Source organism: Cynoglossus semilaevis, chromosome 20 (assembly GCF_000523025.1).
Source record: "Cynoglossus semilaevis isolate Cse_v1.0 chromosome 20, Cse_v1.0, whole genome shotgun sequence".
Classification (NCBI taxonomy): domain Eukaryota; kingdom Metazoa; phylum Chordata; class Actinopteri; order Pleuronectiformes; family Cynoglossidae; genus Cynoglossus; species Cynoglossus semilaevis.
Genome location: NC_024326.1, coordinates 196607 through 217720, shown reverse-complemented (window position 1 = coordinate 217720; position 21114 = coordinate 196607). Strand labels below are relative to the sequence as shown.

The 21114-nt window shown below is 40.3% G+C and overlaps 3 protein-coding genes across 4 annotated transcripts in view; all 3 read left to right on the top strand.

The window, feature by feature from the left end:
* The first annotated feature begins 517 nt into the window (after positions 1 to 517).
* Positions 518 to 12010, top strand: ddr2b (discoidin domain receptor tyrosine kinase 2b). Of its 2 annotated transcripts, none has more exons than XM_025052570.1 (17): positions 518 to 1304; positions 2577 to 2707; positions 3580 to 3682; positions 5010 to 5247; positions 6136 to 6283; positions 6645 to 6747; positions 7368 to 7551; positions 7636 to 7876; positions 7959 to 8024; positions 8569 to 8705; positions 8802 to 9012; positions 9098 to 9297; positions 9865 to 9992; positions 10081 to 10290; positions 10630 to 10864; positions 10951 to 11100; positions 11184 to 11324. In XM_025052570.1, exons 2-17 carry the CDS (start codon positions 2644 to 2646, stop codon positions 11316 to 11318), a joined length of 2553 nt encoding a protein of 850 aa, XP_024908338.1. In that variant the 5' UTR covers positions 518 to 1304; positions 2577 to 2643; the 3' UTR covers positions 11319 to 11324. The 2 variants fall into 2 exon arrangements, with proteins under 2 accessions (XP_024908338.1, XP_016897757.1); XM_017042268.2 differs by having other exon boundaries at positions 519 to 1304; positions 2598 to 2707; positions 11184 to 12010.
* A 324-nt stretch (positions 12011 to 12334) lies between these two features.
* Positions 12335 to 15900, top strand: LOC103395808 (3-keto-steroid reductase-like). Its single transcript, XM_008333603.3, has 9 exons — positions 12335 to 12490; positions 12996 to 13199; positions 13466 to 13558; positions 13697 to 13811; positions 13886 to 14080; positions 14246 to 14350; positions 14722 to 14778; positions 14862 to 14960; positions 15053 to 15900. The coding sequence occupies exons 1-9, from the start codon at positions 12456 to 12458 to the stop codon at positions 15170 to 15172; spliced, it is 1023 nt and encodes a 340-aa protein (XP_008331825.1). The 5' UTR covers positions 12335 to 12455; the 3' UTR covers positions 15173 to 15900.
* Positions 15901 to 16353: 453 nt separating this feature from the next.
* Positions 16354 to 21114, top strand: part of serbp1b (SERPINE1 mRNA binding protein 1b) — an 8917-nt gene continuing 4156 nt past the window's right edge. The window contains exons 1-5 of the mRNA XM_008333602.3: positions 16354 to 16762; positions 18177 to 18357; positions 18989 to 19129; positions 19650 to 19721; positions 20890 to 20964. Of these exons, the coding sequence (XP_008331824.1) occupies positions 16507 to 16762; positions 18177 to 18357; positions 18989 to 19129; positions 19650 to 19721; positions 20890 to 20964 (725 nt within the window). The 5' untranslated portion in view covers positions 16354 to 16506. The remainder of the gene's footprint in view (positions 16763 to 18176; positions 18358 to 18988; positions 19130 to 19649; positions 19722 to 20889; positions 20965 to 21114) is intronic.

The following is a 21114-nucleotide window of genomic DNA, read 5'->3' as shown; positions in this document are numbered from 1 at the left end:
AAACGTAGACTGGATTGTAAATTAGAATTTATTACAGCGGACTGTACTAGCCAAAAAAGGTCAAAAGGCCGTAAAAGGTCGGGGACCGCTGTGTTGGACTGCATTAATAACCCACTCTGCTTTCTGGTTTGACATTTTTGGAGTCTTAATTGTTATAAATGCTGCTGAAAACAGGATGTGGCCATGGAAAGAGCTTTTGTGAGCGTAATGACTTTCTTTTATCATTAGCGATACGCACCAGCTGTCATTAAACAGCGTTAGCTGCTATTCAGCTATGTGCGCTAACAACAGTAGACAGAAAAATATGAAAATGATTCATACTTAATGAAAAATCATTTTGTAAAAAACATCACTTACATGAAGTGTTTGTGCATTTTATTTTATAAGTGTATCAAACGGGCCGCATTCAACTCCCTAGTGGTCCACTTTTGGCCCACGGGCCGTATGTTTGACACCCCTGTTTTGTGTTTTCTCTGTCCTGGGCTGTCTGTTTGGCTGTTTTAGCCGAGCCGGAGCACCAGAGGGCGTGGCCTCCAATTAAAGAAGGGCGGTATTTAAGGGGGATTCAGTGCCAGAGCGTCTCACCTTGCTAGCGGTAACTACCCTATCATTTGGCTAAGTGATTTTTGATCTTTGACCCTGAGCCCTCAAGCTCTGAGAATGATCTGCTGAAACTCTCATTAAAAAACAAAAAAAAATTCTAGATTTCTCAAAAGAAAAAATAAACAACCAAACACGTCCAACAGTATTCATTTAATTATTTCACTCTTCCACGTGAGACGCTTCTTCCGCGGTTACCTCATACACTCATTTGTGTCCACGATGGCTTCTTTGTTTTGATGCTCCTCTTTTTTTTTTTTTCCCTCCCTCCAACATCACGTCCCCCTCCAGTAATTAGCAGGTTCCTCTGTACGGTAAATGAACTCCAGTCTGTTTTCGTCAGTAGCTGTCGGAGGAAGGAGCTGCCAGACGCTGCTGCCTCCGTGGGCCATAATTGAAACCATTTGCGGATCAGGTGGAATTCTGGGATTCTGGCTTCGTCGCACAATCCCAAACGTGTTATTTTCTCTCTCTCTCTCTCTCTTTCCTTCCAGCCCCGGAAGACTGTAAAAGTTGCTGTCGTTTTCTCCCTCCCTCTTTCTCTCCCTTTTCCTTTCTCCCCCTCTCTAATTTTTTCCACTCACAGCAGGCTCTTGAGAGAGGTCAGCAGCTCGCGGTGGCGAACGCATCAACTCACAGGCGGACCTGGAATACTTCCTGAGACTAATGGTTTCACCGTAACGACACAGGAATCTGTGAAAAAAGTAAGTCGAATTTCACCGTTTCTGCCAGAAAAATGAATAAATTAGGAATCAGATTAACGTTTTAAGCCCAGAGGAAAGTTTGTGTCAACTTGGCTCACAGTGCACAGTGACATCACACATGAGAATAAATCACATTTTTCTATGTTTTCAGGTCAACAGACCCAGTAGAAAAAGCTAGACTGGTTGATTATTATAGATTTTTATTATTATTTCACATTTTAAAGCACCGGCATGGAATATTTTACTCCAGACGGTCGCTTCATCGTCAGTTTAAAATAAATGGAAAGCTTTCATTTTTGGCCTGGTTCTTAAAGGGAACTGACGGTTTATGTGTTTTAGCGAGTTATTATGGAATCCAAGGAAGTTCGCGGCAACCCTGAGTTATTTCTTGAGACAACTTGCCATGTGAGTGAGGATCAGGGCTGATTCTAAGCGTTAAAGTCACTGAGATCTTTCGAAAGGCCTTTTTTTTTTTTAACCGTTTTGTAAAAAGAAGAAAAGAGGGAAACAGTGCCCCCCGTGGTTGGTCAGGTTAAGCTAATACCTATCCCGAAACGAAAACATTTTCGATAAAACCTGTGATGCAGTCCGCATGGGAGTGAACTGAACTGATTGTTAGGGTAAAGAGTTTAGCTCCAACTGAAATAAATCTTTATTAAGGGGGTAATTTTAAGGAAGTAAATTCAATATAAAGCTTTTTTTAGATAAGGGGGTAATTTTAAGGAAGTAAATTGGATATAAAGCTGATTTAAAAAAAAAAAGTATGAAATAGTTACACTAGCTCTCAATTTGCATTTTTTAAAAATATAACTTTCCAATAAACTGTCATTACTTTGGAGTTTCATCAAGGTGCAGGTGTCAAACATACGGCCCGTGGACCAAAACCGGCCCGCCAGGGTGTTCAGTCTGGTCCGCTTGATACATTTTGAAAAGTTAGATTTCATTCAAGTATGAATAAATAAAAATACATATCTAATATACTTGTACTTCTTTGAATGAGAACAAAGGAGAAAAACATAAACTTATTTATAGCTAACTATGTTATGATCGTACTGGTCAGAATCAGTCTGATGTCTTGCTTTCGCGATATTTTGCTTCGCGTTGAAAGGTAGACTACACACGTGCCATCGAGGATGCAAACGTAGAGGTATTTTTTTATTGCGTGTACTGCGGTTTTCGTCATCGACCAATCACCCAGCAGAATTGAACTTCCCAACACTGTAGCAACATAGTAATTGCATGTCCTTATGATCCATGATAACATTACCAAAGTTTCCCAATCCTTCTGTTCAGTTGTGCGGGACGCCTGAGCGGAGCTGAAGATCGCGGGGAGGCCAAAATGATCGCACATCTCGGCGTTCTTTTGGTCGCTGCTGCTGCCGTCGGCGCACAAGTCAACCCAGGTGACGGTTATTCTTTAACGTTCCTTTTTTTTTTTTTATCGATGAGCAATCCAAGATAGACTAAAGCCTGAAGTTTAAGTCGGGTTTTGTTGCTATGTTGTATTCAGGCTTAAAATAGATTTTTTTTTTCTGAAAGAGAAGGTATGCTAACAAGATGGAATAAGAAAACAATTTAAGGTGGGTGGGCTTAAAAATGTGTGTGTGTGTGTGTGTGGTTTACCTAATGGTCAGACAGCAAATATCCTAAGAACAGGCAGGCCTTTCACAAGCGCAAGGCACATGTAGGGGGGGGAAAAAAAGGAAAAATTGTAGGCATGTAGTTAGGTCCACACACACACACACACACACTTCTGACTTTTCCACCTAGAATATTTCCCCAGTTAAAGGCTTATTTGTTCTGCCACATGTCGCAATGCTCAGGGAGGGGAAGGTGAGTAAAACAGATGCCCCTTAATTACCAGGTACGAGTGATCGGAGTAAACGGTGGCTGTAAAATATGGATAAGACTGCATCATCTTCTTTTTTTTTTTTTTTTAAACTTTAAAAAGTTATGAAAGATATTTCCATACAGGCAGATTAAGGGGCGCCTAATGAAGTCGGACGGTTGAAGTGTTCAGTCACGTGCCTGGTGTAAATGATGAAAAATGTTTAAGAAAAAGAAGCCTGTGCAGTTCAGAGGCCACTCCCTTCTCATTTTGCTTAGACTGGCACCTACACAGCGATGCCTCTGTTTGGATTCAGGAGTCCTTGCGGTGCAGCAGGAAAAGGGGCTGGTGGAGAGGGATGAGCCCAAACCACTTCATACTTCCACTTCGTCCTGGATACACACATTCATGATTAAACTCTTCTTCTTCTTCTTCTTCGTATTCCAGAACTGTGCCGCTATCCCCTTGGTATGACGGGAGGACAGATTCAGGACGAGGACATCTCTGCCTCCAGTCAGTGGTCCGAATCTACGGCTGCGAAATTTGGCAGGCACGGCTAACTACATGTTTATTTTTGTCGGGCAATTTTCTCGAATAAACAGTCTGTGGAGACAGAGGACAAAGCGATAATCTGTAAAAACACACAAAAAAAAAAGTATCGCAAGAGTCAACATGACAGTAGCTGAAGCGCAGTCGATTGCGATAAATAAATAAATGTTAGCCAAACATAACCAAACCACAAAAGAGAAATATATACAACAGAAAAGGCCCAGAGAAAAATAAAAAAATGTCCCAAAAAATTGAGCCGACATCCAGAAAATTAGGTCAAATGTACCCAGAATGGTTACATTAAACAAAATATGACGACGTTATTCAGAAATAGCTACAGATTAAGGTGAAGGTCAAATAAACGATGTTATACGCAAGTAAATCGTACAGGTAATAAAATAAAAATAAAAAATACAGACAGAGCTCCGCTTAATGCAGAACTAACTTAACAAGCTAACGTATGCAGCTAGGCAAAAATACGACAGCTGAACAGACCTATAATGTAGCCAAAAATGTTAGCCAGAATAGCATGAAATTAGCAAAAAAACTATTCCAGAATTTCCTTCAAAACTGTGTTAAATGAATGTAGTTCCTCTACAAAAAATATATATATAAAAAACAAAAATAATAATATAGCCAAAAATAGCTATAATATACGCAAATATATTTGAAGCTAACTAGCTAGTCTGCTAATGATCTAAAATGTTAAAAAACACACACAAAATAATAATATAGCCAAAAATAGCTATAATATACGCAAATATATTTGAAGCTAACTAGCTAGTCTGCTAATGATCTAAAATGTTAAAAAACACACACAAAAAAATGTAATAGTTTAATTGTCAACGGTGTACAAATCTTTAACACCTTTTTTTTTAAACATATTCTTGCAGTTCGACACTCATTTTTCTCTCAAATCACGAGGAGCCACATTTAGCGCTAGCCCTGGCAGCTAATTAGCGGAGTAGTCTGGTGCTGAGCATGTGTGAAGGTTAAAAAGTGGGGTGAGTTAAAAAAAATGAAGGGGGGTTTTTTTTTTTTTTTTTTTTACCTTGACCTGTGACATTGTAAGGTAATGGGAACGCTGTCATGCATACAAAATACCTGCATACCGTGGCAGAAACGCATTTTTCCCTCCTTACATGTTCCGTCTGCTTTCTACTTCCTGTCTGCACTTTTTATTTGGCCTCCTCTGTTTATTTCTAGAAATATTTTCTTTTCCCCACGTTTTTAATCTTTTTTTCCCCTCCCTCTCTTCTCTTCCTCTACCTCTTGAACCCTTCGCCCTCGGTTTCCGTCACCGTGTCTCATGTTTTCCACCACCTCAGACTCGACTCCGACAACGGAGACGGAGATGGGGCCTGGTGCCCTGACATGCTGTCGGAGGCGGACAGCTTCAAGGACTATCTCCAGGTGGACTTGCGCTCGCTGCACTTCATCACCCTGGTGGGCACGCAAGGACGCCACGCCGACGGAATGGGAAATGAGTTCGCCCAGCGATACGTGATTCAGTACAGCCGCGACGGGAACGACTGGTTGGAGTGGCATGACAGGAAGGGGAGGCAGGTGAGCTGCTGGGGGATGGCGACCTTTCGCGGTGACCTTTCATATTTAATAGTAGGACGTGATTTAATTTAAGGCGGTCTTTCTTTTTCTCTCCAACGTGATTCAGTCATTCACAGTAATGTCTACTGATACAGAAAATTCACAATAAAAAACAATTGAAGAGAGGAAGGATGGAAGTAAGGAAGAAAGGAAGGAGGGAGCGCAGGAGGATAGGATAGAAGGAAGGAAGGAAGGAAGGAAGGGAAAGTAGGAAGGAAGAAAGGAAGGAGGAAATTGTCCTTCCTTAACTGAAGAAAGAAAGCAACAGAGATAGCAAGAGAGCGAGAGAAAGAGGAAAAAGAGGAGGGAAGGAAGGGAAGAAAGAAACATGAAGAAAGAAAGATAGAAAGAGGGAGAAAGAGAAAAAAAAGAAATAAAAATAGGAGGGAAGAAAGGCGGGAATGAAGGTGGGAATGAAGGCGGGAAGGAAACGTAGAGAGGAGAGGAAGAGAGGAAGGAAGACAAGACAGAAGAAAGAAGGAAAGAAAGATAGAAAGAGGGAGAAAGAAAAAAAAAAAAAAAAAAAAAGAAAAAAAAATAGGAGGGAAGAAAGGAAGGAAGAAAAGCCTGAAGAAGGAAAGAAAGAAAGAAAGATATGTGAATGACTAAATAAAAAAAATAAGAATTAAAAAAAAACAAATTTTGCCTATTTGTTAAATAATATTGTCACATCTGAAATTGTACACTTCTCATAACGGTGCATTAAAGTAATACATTGTCAGAATACAGCTGGATACGGGGGAGCAGAGGTGAATCATGAATTCATGAGATGCGGGCCTCTCGTTTGGTTTCATCATTCATCGCGCTGCCTCAGTATCAGTCTGGTGACATCTGCCTCTCCTCCGTCAGGTCATAGAGGGGAATAGAAACGCCTATGATGTGGTTCTGAAGGATCTGGAGCCTCCCATAATAGCTCGATTTGTCCGCTTCATGCCTGTGACGGATCACTCCATGATCGTGTGTATGAGGGTGGAACTCTACGGCTGCGAATGGCTCGGTTAGTCACCGCTACCATGTGTTTGTGCATCTCTTTCATTTTTAAAATCTCTCAAACGGCCAAATTCAACCCCCTAGTGGTCCGTTCCTGGCCCACGGGCCGTATGTTTGACACCCTTGGTCTAATACCTAAGCTATCATTTTAGCAAACTTCACAAACATGAAATGTTGGTACATTTTTCTCACTTTAAAAATTCATCAAGCGGGCCGGATTGAACCCCCCAAGTGGGCCGGTTTTGGTCCACGGGCCGTATGTTTGACACCACAAAAAAAAATGCACCACAGTTGTAAATTGTAACTGGTGACAACTTTCTGGAACCCTGCAGTAAGTCCATGTGTCCTCATGTTCTTGTCCATGTCAGATGGTCTCATGTCCTACAGTATTCCCGACGGGCACCAGATGATCTACAGAGGCCAGGACGTCTACTTCAATGACTCTGTGTACGACGGAGCCTTAGCTGAGAGGTCTGTATTTATTTAAGCATGGGCAAACTATGGCCCGGGGCCCAGATGCGGCCCGTTTGGCTTTTTAATCCGGCCCACCAAACCTGTCCAAATTATATGTTATTAATTTCTATTTTCATTATATTTCTGCCTTTCCCCTGCAATGCCTGCATTTCCCCAGTAGATGGCATAGAAAAGGCTAAAAGCATGTTAGCATTTTAAGCCTTTATTGACAGACTTTTACATGTCATTTATTTTAGTTCATACAAACGCTCCATCTATCTGCTCCTGACCCGGCCCCGCATCAAATATTAGGATCAATTGTGGCCCGCGAGTCAAAAAGTTTGCCCACGCTTGACCTAGCGCATACACCGCTAATACTACAAATCAACGCTAGTACATATTCGATATGATCTCGCGGGCCAAATATAATTACACTGTGGGCCAGGTTTGGCCTGAGTTTGACACTTACACGCAGTAGGTCCTGGGATCGAGCCCCAGAGGAACTACATGCGTTATAGCACCTCCAGTGGCAGCCCGTGTGGGTTGCAGTGTCCCATTGTGGGACAAATAATGAACTTAATTTTGTTTTTTTAAATATAAAATGCTGATTAGTAATCTAAAATGCATCTCTCCCTCAGACTGACGAAAGGCCTCGGCCAGCTGACAGATGGCACGTGGGGTCAGGACGATTTCCTCCACACCCAAACGTACAGCATGTGGCCCGGTTACGACTTTGTGGGTTGGAACAACAAGAGCTTCCCGAAAGGTTACGTGGAGGTCATCTTTGACTTCGACCACGTTAGAAACTTCACGTCTATGAAGGTATGGTCGTGTATGAAAATATTATGAAGCTGCTTTAAATTCAATTTAAATTTAGATTCAAAACTTAAAACGTACTTACCGCAGGTCCACTGCAACAACATGTTCAGTCGAGGCGTCCGGATTTTCCGACAAGTCACCTGCTACTTCAGATCGGGCACAGAATGGGAGGCCGACCCGGTGACCTACCGACCTAACCCCGACCGGGTCAGCCAAAACGCACGTTTCGTCCCGGTGTCTCTCGGAGACCGCACGGCCAGTGCCATCAAATGTCGGTTCCACTTTGGCGACCTGTGGATGCTGTTTAGCGAGGTAGCCTTCCAATCAGGTGAGAGAAATGTAAATGTGCTCTACACCAGCACTGTCTGAACTTCTAGTTATTGTCAAGTTTTTTTTTTTGACACATACAGGTTCTGCTGTCTACAATACATCTTTAGCTCCCCGCAAACACGGACATCCTGGAACCACAATCCCAGGTCTGCATCCAAACCTTTGTGAATTTTTTTTTATTTTTTATTATTATTTCAAAACGACTAGTATCAAGAATTGTACCAAAAATAAGCAACTTACATCTTTGTGAATTTTTTTTTATTTTTTATTACTATTTCTAAAACTTACATTTCGCCCGCCTTTCATACAAGAGATACTAAAACCTAAACTAAAATGTTTTTGGACCTGGATATCGGTTTCATTTTAGGAGTTTTTACTACGTAATAATCAGTCTTCTTAGGCCAAATGACTGGGTCCCTCCTCGCTAACTACAGTGTCTCTGGGTTTAACAATAGCTGGCATCCTTTGTCTGTCTTTTACTGGTTACATTTGTATTAAGAAATGTAAAAAAAAAAAGAAAAAAATAGGCCTCACAGTGGATAAAGTTCATTCAATGTGGAATAAATTCAGATTTTTTTGTTAACATTGCCCTCTAGTGACAATGTAAGGAATTACTTATTACAGTAATGGCACAGAATGGGTCTCAATGTTACTTTTTTTTTTTGATTTGACCTCCTTAAATTTCGACAGGTGAAGATCCAACTCATAAGGTGGACGACAGCAATACCCGGATCCTGATTGGCTGTCTGGTGGCCATCATAGCCATCCTTTTGACCATCATAGTCATCATACTGTGGAGGCAGGTGTGGCAGAAGATGCTTGAGAAGGTTGGAGTCCCATCTTCTTACTCATCCCCTTAACCTTCTTTGTGAGTCGGCAGTTCACTTACCACTTGTGCTAACTGTTGCTAACACCTCTTACAGGCGTCGCGACGTCTGCTGGACGACGAACTCACCGCTCGCCTCGCCTTCCAAACTCAGGCCTTCTCCTACCGCCACTCCTCCCTTTCCACCGAGGACGGCTCCAGCTCGAACTCCACCTACGAGAGGATCTTCCCCCTGTGCGGAGACTACCAGGAGCCCTCGCGCCTCATCCGGAAGCTCCCTGAGTTTGCTCAGTCCACGGAGCGCCTGGGTAAGATGCTCAAAGGTCACTCTCAACCACGTAGGAAGTTCTGTATTGATTACGCAACAACTTGTGTGTGTGTGTTCCACTGTAGTGCCGGCCTCGACAACCAGTGGTTCTGACGGTGCACCGCACTATGCAGAGGCGGACATTGTTAGTTTGCAGGAGACACAGGACGTCAACAAATCAGCCATCAATATGGATCTCTTCGCTGGCACCGACTCGTCCATGAAAGAATTCCCAAGACACAAGCTCACGTTCAAGGAAAAACTAGGAGAGGGCCAGTTTGGAGAAGTATTTAATACCAATACTTTATTACTATTATTATTATTGTTCAACTGCTGTGCATATGGAACCCTTCTGGTTTGAATATTTTCTATTATTATTGTTGTTAATAATAATAATCATCAATAATCATCATCATCATCATCAATGTTAATACATAATTATATTAATTATAATAAATATCAATATAATAAATAGGAAATATATTATTATATCATTAATACTAGAATTACTATTTATAATAATAATGTTATTATTATTATTTACTACTACTTATTATAACAATAATGAAATTAATAATAGTACTCATTATTATATCACTATAATAATAGTTATTATTCTTATTATTTAATACAAATTTTAAATCTCATAATATTTACCTATAGTTGATTTTGCTAATGAAAATGACTTTTTAAATTTTTTTAAATATATTTGATTTATCTCTGTCTTCTCCATCCTATAATTTTGACGTGTCTATATTGATTTACAATAATACGTTGTGTTTTTTTTTTTTTAAAGAATGATAGATAATGCTTTGTATTGCGATTTCAAGTGTGTGTTTGTGCGTGTATCCAGGTGCACTTGTGCGAGGCCGAGGGGATGCAGGAATTTCTGGGCAAGGATTTGTCCATCGAGGGCAACGACGAGTCACCCCTGCTGGTTGCCGTGAAAACCCTGCGAGAGGACGCCAATAAGAATGCGAGGTGAAGAAGTGTCGCTGACGTACGCTTGCACTGGTAAACGGATGGTCTCCTCTTTAACATTAAGCTGTTTGTTCCCGCTGTGCTGCAGAAATGACTTCCTTAAGGAGATCCGTATCATGTCCCGTCTGAAGGACCCCAACATTGTCCGTCTGCTGGCGGTGTGCGTGGACACGGATCCTCTGTGGATGATCACGGAATACATGGAGAACGGAGACCTGAACCAGTTTCTGTGCAACCTCAGACTCAAGGAAGTGGCCTGTGAAGAGAGCACACGAAAAGAGGAGAAGGACGGGGGCAGGTAGGCGCAAGTCTCTATGAACGTACAATACATATGCAGGTGGACATTATAGCTTGTAATGTAAATTATTATTAATATAAAAAGTTTCCAAAGACTGGGTCGCGACCCTCAGGTGGGTCGTAAGAGATTTTTTGGCATCATGTTTCCCAGGAGTTCACGGTTATTGCAGCAGCTGTTTGCATCCAACCTCAAAATAGCTGCCAGTTTAATAGCTCCCCCTGTGGTTATGTTTAAAACTATATACTAATTTATTCAGATATCACTAAAAAAATATCCTCATAAATGTTCAATAATTAAGCACACGGATTTAAATAATTTGTGATATTGTTTTGCTTTTAGCTACAATAAACTGATCGGGATGGCAGTGCAGATTGCATCCGGAATGAAGTATTTGTCCTCCCTCAACTTCGTCCACCGTGACCTGGCCACTCGCAATTGTCTGGTCGGAAAGGAGTACACGATAAAGATCGCCGATTTTGGCATGAGTCGAAACCTGTACAGAGGTGACTACTACAGGATCCAAGGACGGGCTGTGCTGCCTATTCGCTGGATGTCGTGGGAAAGCATCCTGTTGGTGAGTTATTGAGAATATCCGTTTAGTGACTGCACATATCAGAGAAGCCGTCGAAATCAATCATCTTTTTTTTCTTTTTTTTTCAGGGCAAGTTCACAATGGCCAGTGATGTATGGGCCTTCGGTGTAACACTGTGGGAGATTCTAACTCTGTGTAAGGAGCAGCCTTACTCCCAGCTCTCTGATGAGCAGGTCATTGAAAATACAGGGGAGTTTTTCAGGGACCAGGGCAAGCAGGTAACATCAAATAATAAAAAAAATGTTCAGAAACCTAAATAATTTTTTTCCTATCTAATATTCCCATACTATTATCTTCCCAGATTTACCTGCCGAAGCCGCCGTGTTGTCCCGAAAGACTGTACACTAACCTGATGCTCAGCTGCTGGAGAAGAAATGCCAAGCAAAGGCCGAGCTTTCTGGAAATACACACTCAGCTGATGGAGAGTCTAGCATAGCAAAACACAACCTCTCCCCTGTCAGATGTAAATACTGCCTTGTCGCAATGTGTGCTGTAAATGAACGGGTCCGCACTCGATAGTGTTATATTTAGTTTAAATAAATAGGGTGTCTACACCTATGTATATTTGTTACTAACTTTGAATATTTATTTATTTTAAGTATTTGAAATGTTTTTTTCAAATCTAGAAACACAGATAGCTAGCTAAGTTCATTTCTGTTTTCCGGTTATTTTGCTCAACTGCTGCCTTCGGTTTCATGTCAACATAATTCATATTTTTCCATTAGTGCAACGGATAAAAACATCAACTAAATAGATATACATTTTTCATATCTGTGGCGCACATTTTAGAAGCCAGCACATTTCTTTGACTCTTTGTTGTTAATGTTATTGTTTGTTTTGTCCTGATTCATAAATGACTGTAAATTGCAAGTTATGTTTTTTTTTGTAATTTTACTTACTCTCCATGAATTATTGGAAATAATTTAATTGTGAATTGTTAAAATAGAAAGAAACATATTCTTTATATTATAAAGATTCAAGCAGTGATATTGTAAATAAGGTGAATAAAGTTTGGTGGAAGTTGACATCTATTTAATACATTTTAAAAAGGGTAGATTTTTCTCCTTGACATTGAAGCATTATTAACTGATGCATGGATTCATTATTAAAAAATATTTTTAATTTAAATGTCCCGTTTAACGTTTCCTTCGTCTTTCCATACACTTCTTCTAAAGCAGGTTTATTTTTCGGTAATATTCAACACAATTGTGCAATTTAACACATTTTTTAATTGCCAAAGTAAACACATTACATTTATAAGTTAATACTCAATTAGCAAAGCTATATATAATATATATATATTATTTTATTTTTTACAATTTGTTCTTTGTGTAAATTGTTACACCTATTATCGTTTCGCGTCTATATTTTGTAACTTCTCGCTCGCCGTACTTAAACGAAGCCGATTGGTTGTGCCTTCGATGACATCATCCAATCATACCACGCTAAAGCTTGAGCATATAGGCTGCTTGGTTGTGAGCGGAATCTGCCGATGGGCTGAGAGGGGCGTCCCGGTGGACAAAGTTCCTGTTTCCAGTCTTCGGTTTTGAGACTTGAAGAGCTGTACTTAGAAATGGAGAAAGTGGTCATCGTCACTGGCGCCAACAGGTCTGACGTAATAACTTTTACTAGGTTTTTAATTAATAATACTGTCGAAGGTTTGTCGAAGTCAGACACAGTCGCCGGTTCACGCTATAACTTTACGGCGACTAAACTAATATCACGAATTAAGAAAATAAAAATACACTAAAAACGAAATTGTGAAATGTGGTGTTGTTAATAAGTGACATAATCCTTATATACATTTAATTATTTTGTTTTGTGTTAGTATTACTCTATTATCGTGTGCATTCTATGTTTTTTTATATAACAGTTGTGTTTACTACAGCATAGAATAGTACACACTTTCTAAAATTGCATTTACAATAGATGATGTAATTTATTTAAGTTTTATTTTTAGGTACCGTGTGTATGATTTGTATTGATAACGCTACACAAAGCTGTCACTTTGAATAAATATATCTCTATTGGTTTTACACAGATCTACAGGACTGACTAGGACAATGTGTATATATGACAGGTTGCATGTTCTCTGGTTTCCTTCTCTTTACAGTGGCGTCGGCCTAGCTCTGTGTGAGAGGCTGTTGACAGAGGACAGTCAGCTCCGTCTGTGTCTGGCCTGCAGAAACATGCAGCGGGCCCAGGCTGCCCGTTCTGCCCTACTCACCTCCCACAACAATGCAAATATTGACCTGCTGCACCTCGACGTGGGCTCCGTGGAGTCAGTGTTAGCCGCTGCTCAGGAGGTCAAGGCCAGGTAAGAAAAAAAAAGTGGTAATTTACATACAATAGTACATGGTTTCCCAAAGACTGGGTCGTGACCCTCAGGTGGGTCGTCTCACATCATGTTTCCAAGGAGTTTACGAATAATGTCTATTGACATATATATATGTTTGTACGAATAATGTCTATTGACATATATATGGGATAAAGGAGTTTACACTGCTATAGTGTATGTCTATATATCTATAGTGTGAATAATTTTTGATTTTTTTTTTGTGGTTATTTGTGTTTTTCCTGTAGGTACAACAGAATTGACTTTCTGTATCTAAATGCTGGGATTATGCCGAATCCACAAATCGATTTCAAGGCTTTTTTCAAGGGCCTGTTCTCCAAGTGAGTTTTCATCTTATGTTTCTGATTTGCATATTATCCACAAGTCTGTCTTTTTATTTTTATGACGTCGGCTCTTAATTTGAACTGTATACAGCAACTGTTTGTGCAGTTGTGTAACAATATGCACTGTCCCTGCAGGAATGTCATCAACATGTTTGCTACAGCAGAGGGTCTCTTATCTCAACAGGATCGACTCAACTCGGATGGACTGCAGGAAGTTTTCGCCACCAATCTATTTGGTCATTTTCTTTTGTATGTACTATATATATATATATATATATATTATTTTCATTCATTCCTTTGTGTTTCACACCACCTCTGTTCCAGATTAGGGAGCTGGAGCCCCTGCTGTGTGGGACAGGAGACACATCCAGGGTAGTGTGGTCCTCATCCAGTAATGCCCGCCGCTCTGCCTTCAACATAGACGACATGCAGCACAGCAGCGGGACTGAGCCGTACAGCTCCTCCAAGTACGCCGTAGATCTGCTCAGCCTGGCACTCAACCGACATAAAAACAACCAGGTTTGTCTGTCTTCAACGTTCCAAGGGGCTCTGTAAAAATTACACTGTTACTTCTTTGTTTTTTTAAAAAAATGTTTTTAACGTTCCAAGGGGCTCTGTAAAAATTACAGTGTTACTTCTTTGTTTTTAAAAATTTTTTTTTTTTAATTTTTGCTCTTATGTCAGGGGCTGTTCTCTTCTGTAATATGTCCAGGACTGGTGATGACCAATCTAACCTATGGCATCTTGCCTTCTTTTTTCTGGACTCTCATTATGCCCATCATGTGGTTGGTGAGTGTTTTTGGATGCATATTTATAGTATGTTTTTACAAACTAAGGGCATAGTATATGAACTGCAAAAAAAAAAAAGTATAAGCCTCAACACAAAATTTAAATAGCATTAAATATTAGCAATATGTTTGACCCTTTTAAAAATCAAATTTTGACTTTTATTAAATTAAATAAGAGCCTAAATGTCTGTATTAAATAAACGCAAAACTTCATGCTGAGTTAAATTATTTTTGTATCTATAAGTTTCATTGCAGATGTCCTGAAACTAGATTTCAGAGCTACACATTATTTTCCAATTCTATGATGTGATATATATGTGCAAGAATATTACGTGTATTTACAGTGTGTAATGTTCCCATTGTGCTAAACAGATCAGGATCTTCACCAACACCTTCACATTAACGCCTTACAATGGAGCAGAGGCACAGGTAAGTTCTGAAAGTTCTATTTCTGTCGGCACAATAAATACATTTTTTTCTGTGACTCATTTTCCTCTCTGTTTTTTTTAAAGCACTGGCTGTTTCTCCAAAAGCCAGAGTCTCTGGATCCAAGAGCAAAGTATCACAGTTTAACATCAGGACTGGGCAAAAACTACGTCGAGTCTCGACAAGTGAGTCCAAAGATGAACTGCTTAAAGCGTCACATGTATCGTCAGTTGGCCTGTTAAGACGAAATAATTGATTTTGTGTGTTTATGTTACAGATGGACATTGATGATGAAATGTCTGATGTCCTTTACTCAAACATTATTGAGCTGGAGCAAGAAGTTCGAAGTAAAGTGAGCAAGGCCAATACCGCAAAGTATGGAAACAGAGAGAGATAGTCAATCAGGGTAAATGTTTTCTCAACATATTTTTAGTGGAGAAGAGAGGAGAAGCAAACATGACATGACTCAACTTTAACAACTGATTTCATGCAATAAATAAATCTCTATCCATCACTTGTATTATTTTAAAGTTAACGTTTAACCGTTTATGTATGGAGGGAAGGAGAGTAGCTTTGTCGCCCTCTTGTGGATAACAATATGAATGATGCCGTTTCATCCGTTAAATGTGACGCGTTTTGAAAAGTCTGAATTAGTTTGGTTTTATTGTTGTATACTGTACATGGTAAGTTGTAGTTGCGCGGTATTTATGAGGGACACATACGTAGAATAGCAGTATTCGAGTTCATTCAACATGGAAAAGCCTGATGGCGCTGGATTATTTGTTAATTTTACCTTCGTACCCCGCCAATTTAAAGTCGGAGTTTATTACATAATTCCTCAAGAATATGGCAGCATCAAATAAAACAAGGCTATCAACGATAAAACCTAATAATGTAACCGTCAACTTCATAACTTATAATAGTCAGTCCTTGTAATAGGCTGTTACCGGGTGCAATACCAAGATTTGCCACGCGGGAGCAATGTTTACCATATTTTAGTGCATTTATTATAACACTTCTGCCATCTGTTGGTCATTTTAGTTCTGGCAGCAGCATTTAAAAAGTACAGAATGTCCACAAATGCTTGAACGTTTTAAAGCCATCAATAAATACAGTATGATGTTTTGTTTTGTTTTTCCTGCAAAGCAACGCACGCTCCTTGTAGCCTTTCCCGCACATTCACGGCAACTTCATGCATTGTTATTCTGTTGACTGCTAATTAGTTTTAGACATCAAAAGAAGAAAAAAGGAATCAAAGGACTTAAGTCAAAGAAGCGCATAAATATACCCTTGATTTAATAAAGCAAAGTAAAGAAAACATGTCTAAATAAAAACCATCACCACTGCTTGCATCACGGAGAGGCTATTCCAGCTACTGTTCAAAACAAACCACGAAAACAGCTGATTCTGTCACACACACACATCCTTGAATTTAAAAGTGCTTATGTGAATAAAGACCCAACGTTTTTTTTATCCGTGAATGGGCCTGTCCTACACGTAAACCCGGATAATCCCAGTACAGAACAGGAGAACTCATGGTCGTTACATAATGAAAACAAGAGAGCAGACGCTGCGCGTTCGCGACAGTGCGCGTTCTCGGTGTCCCGGATGACAGCTCTCGCACCGGAAGAGAAGGCGCAGCTCTCCCAGCCATCTTGTGGCAGCGTCCAGCGAATTGTTCGCATCAAGCCTCGTAGAATCGGAGGTGAATCCCGCTGAAGGGGCGCCATCATGCCCGGACACCTGCAAGAAGGTTTCGGCTGCGTCGTAACCAATCGGTTCGACCAGTTATTGGATGACGAGTCGGATCCGTTTGAGATCCTCAAAGCCGCAGAGAACAAGAAGAAGGAGGGGACTGCCTCTGGCTCCAGCAAAACCGCGGCTCAAGCCGCCAAGCAGCCGAAGAGGGAGTCCCAGAAGGACAGGAAGAACCCGTTGCTAGACAAGAAAGAGGAGAGCCAGCCGCCTATCCCTCTCAAAAAAGAAGGTACGGTCTGACAGTTTTTGTTTTTTTTTCTATTTTAGCCGCTCTTCTGTGTTGGCATTTGTGTTCTGTTTGTGTCATGTGCAGGTCCTGACTGTTAGCGACGTTAGCAGCAGCAGTTCTAGCTTCGAACACCCGCAGGTCAACACGGACCTTGTTCTGCTCTTATTAAAGGACATGCAGACTGAAGCGGTAGATGAACAGGTGTCTGCAGAAGCAGTTAATAGGGAAACAAAGCTAGGTTCTGCTAAGTGCTTCTCCCTGCAGCGAGACGGGGTTGTGTTGATACTGTCTCCTGGAGGAGGAGCTGGACAATGATGCTCCAGCAGTTCCCTCCATCACCATTCGCCTTTGCCACTATATTTATCCATAACGTGCTTTCAGTAACATTTTTTGAAACTTAAAAAAAAGTATTCGAAGACTCTTGTCTAATGGGGACAGAATTAATCAGTCGGTCATGCATTAATTTATCCATAACAGCGAACGGTTCTCCTTTGAAAGACCTATAACTGCGCCGCAGTTGTGTGGGTGCGCGCACGCACGCACGTGTATGTGTCATACAGTTGTAAACACATTTTGTGATTGTTAGCCAACGTTTAGCAAAACTAGCCTAATAACCCTATGTAATATGTAATTAATGTTATGCAAAATAACTACACGCTGATCCTTTTTGAGAAAAAAAATCATTTTAAAAAGTGAAAAAACAAATTACGTCACGATATATGCAGCCAATTAATGACATTTAACTCCGTACATTTAGTTGCATTAGCTCTTTGTAAGGAAAAAATTGGGGAAACTACTGAACATTAAAAACAGCATGTAAGATTATAGCATTTTAAAAGAAATACGTAAACATTGGCAAAGAAGAATGTCTTTATTAAAAGAAAATATTTTTTTTATTATTATTATATTTTAATTATTATTTATTATCCACAGGATATGTTCACAGGAGCTAGCCCTGGTACATTCTTTAAACAAGCAAAATATAAAATCTGCTACATCCTGTAAAAGTCCTGCATAATATTTACACTGGTATTAACACAGTAAAGTTTGGTGGTTACGTCTGCTTTATTTGAATATTCCTTTGAAATCAAATTCATATGTTCAAAACAGAGTAGTAAGTCGAGTAAATAACCTTTCCTCAACCCTAATTACATATATTATATATTATATTAATTTATATAATTTTACAGTGACAATGGCAGTGTCAAAAGTTAGATTTAGAGCTTCCTACAAACAATGATGGGCAGTGTGTCAGGAGCTTAGATGCACTATTTGCATGCAAATGGTGGAGAACATCCTCCTATCGTTCCAATTTTAATTTCCTCCTATTAAAGGTTGAAGCGAGCCAATCCCGGCTTCGTCAGTAACAGTTGTAGTTGTTACAAAAGTTTCCTTGCTTTTTGTGATTTGTAAGGAATCAGGCGTGTTGGCCGTAGACCAGACCAACAGGGCCAGTCTGGCTCTCAGCACCAGGGCGGGCAGGTCGAAGGGCGACCTGGAGACAAGAGACCAGACAGGAGACCTCCCAGAGAGCGTAGTTTTGAAAAGCCCACTGAGGACAAAATTGAAGGAGGGGGCGAGTTTACTGTGGAAAAGTAGGTATCTTTGATGGGAATATGCTAGGCTAGCACATTATGAATTAGACTCTGGAGCAACTGGAAAAACAGCCCAGAACATATTGTTTATGCTCGTGGTTTTCAAAAGTGGTACACTTATGTCCAGCATGCCGAATTCTATTGGAAGGCCCTCACACCCCCCGTCCCCATGGCACCTCACCGTGTGCCCCTATTTGAGAAGTACTGCCGTAATCCAAGATGGCAGTGGCAGAATTAATTGAATCTAAATTGTGACGTAGTACTTCTAGGTATATTAGTTGGCTTTTTTTTTTTTTTTTTTTTAGACATTGATTTGCCACCACAAAGTCCAGACTTTCCAACTGTGGCCTGACTCTAATGATGATCAATACAATGTTTTGGCAACCTCAAAGTGCGACTCTTGATGGGAATAAATTGTGTGTGACGTTGCGTAAACATTTCAGATTAATGCATGCTGTAATTAAAGCTATTGACGTAATGTGATAAGGAAATAATGGAGTGCACGTGCAAAGAGAGAGAAAAATGAAGTCAGACCGAGTCACTGGTTTTTTTTTCTCTCTCTCTGTGTTGCTGTGACTTTGAGCTGCTCTGATCTGGTTAGCTCACTAGTGTTAAATTCTTCTTTTCCAAGGCCTTCTGGAGACAGGCCCCCGAGAGGGCGTGGTGGCGGCCGTGGTGGGCGTGGTGGAAGAGGACGGGGAATGGGCCGAGGAGATGGTTTTGACTCCCGTGGGAAACGGGACTTTGACAGACACAGTGGCAACGACAAACCGTAAGTCAACGATGGGCTAATGGCTAACTCTAGGTTAAAAAATGTTCTTTTCTACTTAAAGCTGTCCTTTGTTGTTTAAATTTTTTTTTTCTTAACTCAGTGGTTCTCAGTTATTTTCTGTCCCTCTCCCAGATCCCCTCTGCCCCCTCCGACCCACACTGTTGAGACCCTGATAACGTATATTTTTATCTGTACAAACCACTGTAAGAGTTGCTGCCCCCTAGTGGCTGGAGGCTTGTTATCATTGAAGCATTACAGCAGTGGTACACTTATGTCCAGCGTGCCATATTCCATTGGAAGCCCTCCCAGAAGTGTTCTGAGTCTGAGTGTACAAACACAGTTGTTTGTACACTCAGACAGTTTAAAGTCTAAATTTAGTATCTGCACTACTTTCTGTCTCATTTAGGATTATTTCCACGTTTTGTGAACAACCTCCTTTTAATGTGTCTGTAGCTGCAGGCCTCAAGAATATTGGCACTGCTTTCATTATCGATGTTTGTTTTTTTTTTTTTTTTTCTAGCAATCAGAAAGGTGAGGAGAAGCGGAGTGGTGCTGGCTCCCACAACTGGGGCAACGTAAAGGAAGAAGTGAGGTGAGTTTTCCCAGAGGAGCGCGTGATCCTTATGCCATACAAACTGCACATACAGTATCCAAGTCAGAACACTTTTGGTGCTGTCCTACTCTACTACTTTCACTTTATGTCGAGAGTAGTTTGAACCACTCAACATTAGAGAAAGTATTTACACAAATGGACTTTGAGAAAATGTATCAGACCACAATTTAATGTTGCGTTGTGCAGAAATAGCTGTTCATCTATAGCACCCCCAGGAGGGTGCTCCAAAGCACAACGGGCATGCTCTTAGTGTGCCAGAGCTGTGTTTTTTTTATTGTTTATATAAATTAAATGCTGCATGGTCTGTCACAACCTCCCCCCAAAAACGCTGTGTTCTCTGTAGACCTGCAGTTAGAGAGTAGAGAGTAGTAGAGAGGTGTCTCCAGGCAGACCATGTTGATCCATTGTTTCAATTTTACTGTTCTCCTTTTTGGTTTACCTAAACCACAAATATAAAATGCAATGCCCATATTTTAAGGCTAAAAAAAGGCTTAATTGTTTTACCGATTTATTACAGTTCAATCTTTTTCCCAGTTATGTGCCACGCTGGCATCCTTTGAATGTCGCGACTGTCCTCTGGGTCTGGGTTTTTTTATAGCTTAACATTTTTACTCGGGAACATTCTCACATTTGTCAAAAAAATGGAGGAAAAAAAAGGAAAAGAAAATAGAGGAACAATGAACACTGCCAGCAATGAATCACTGTGTATTTCTGGAAATGTGTCAAATAATTAGTTTTTCCCATTTAGGAAATTCTTACCCATGAAAAATGACTAAAAAACAATTGATTCATTCCAGCCCCCAGAAATATACTATTAATTAATTAAATAAAAAATCCCCAAACAAATAGATATAACCAAATATATTAATAGTACAAAATAATAATAATTAAGTAAACATTTTATATTGTGGTAAAAATGGGTAAAATAACCAAGTGCGGGACAGTAAGCCGAGGCCCCACTGTAGTTGTTTTTTTTCTGATATTTGAGTCTGGAAGGATGGAGCCAACCCTAACGTAAATAAATCACAATCAGTTCTAACTCTGGTATAGAACCGTCTAGAATTTTTTTGTTTCTCTATTCTGACATAATACTCATTTATCACATATTTAACTGTCACTGATCAGCCTTGTATGTATTTATTTGCAGTGAGACCGAACAGACTCCTGCCCCTGAGACAACCACTGAAGGAGAGGAAAATGCACCTGCTGGCTCTGAGAACAAGTGAGTGTCTCCTACATGTTGGTCAGTTTCAACTTGGATTTAAAGCATATGATCTCTTTGAAGCCCACTCCTATGTTGTTGTTCTCAACACATATCAGTATAGAGTTCCAAAATACTCCGAAATGGCCTGCTGTAGATAGGTTGAAGATG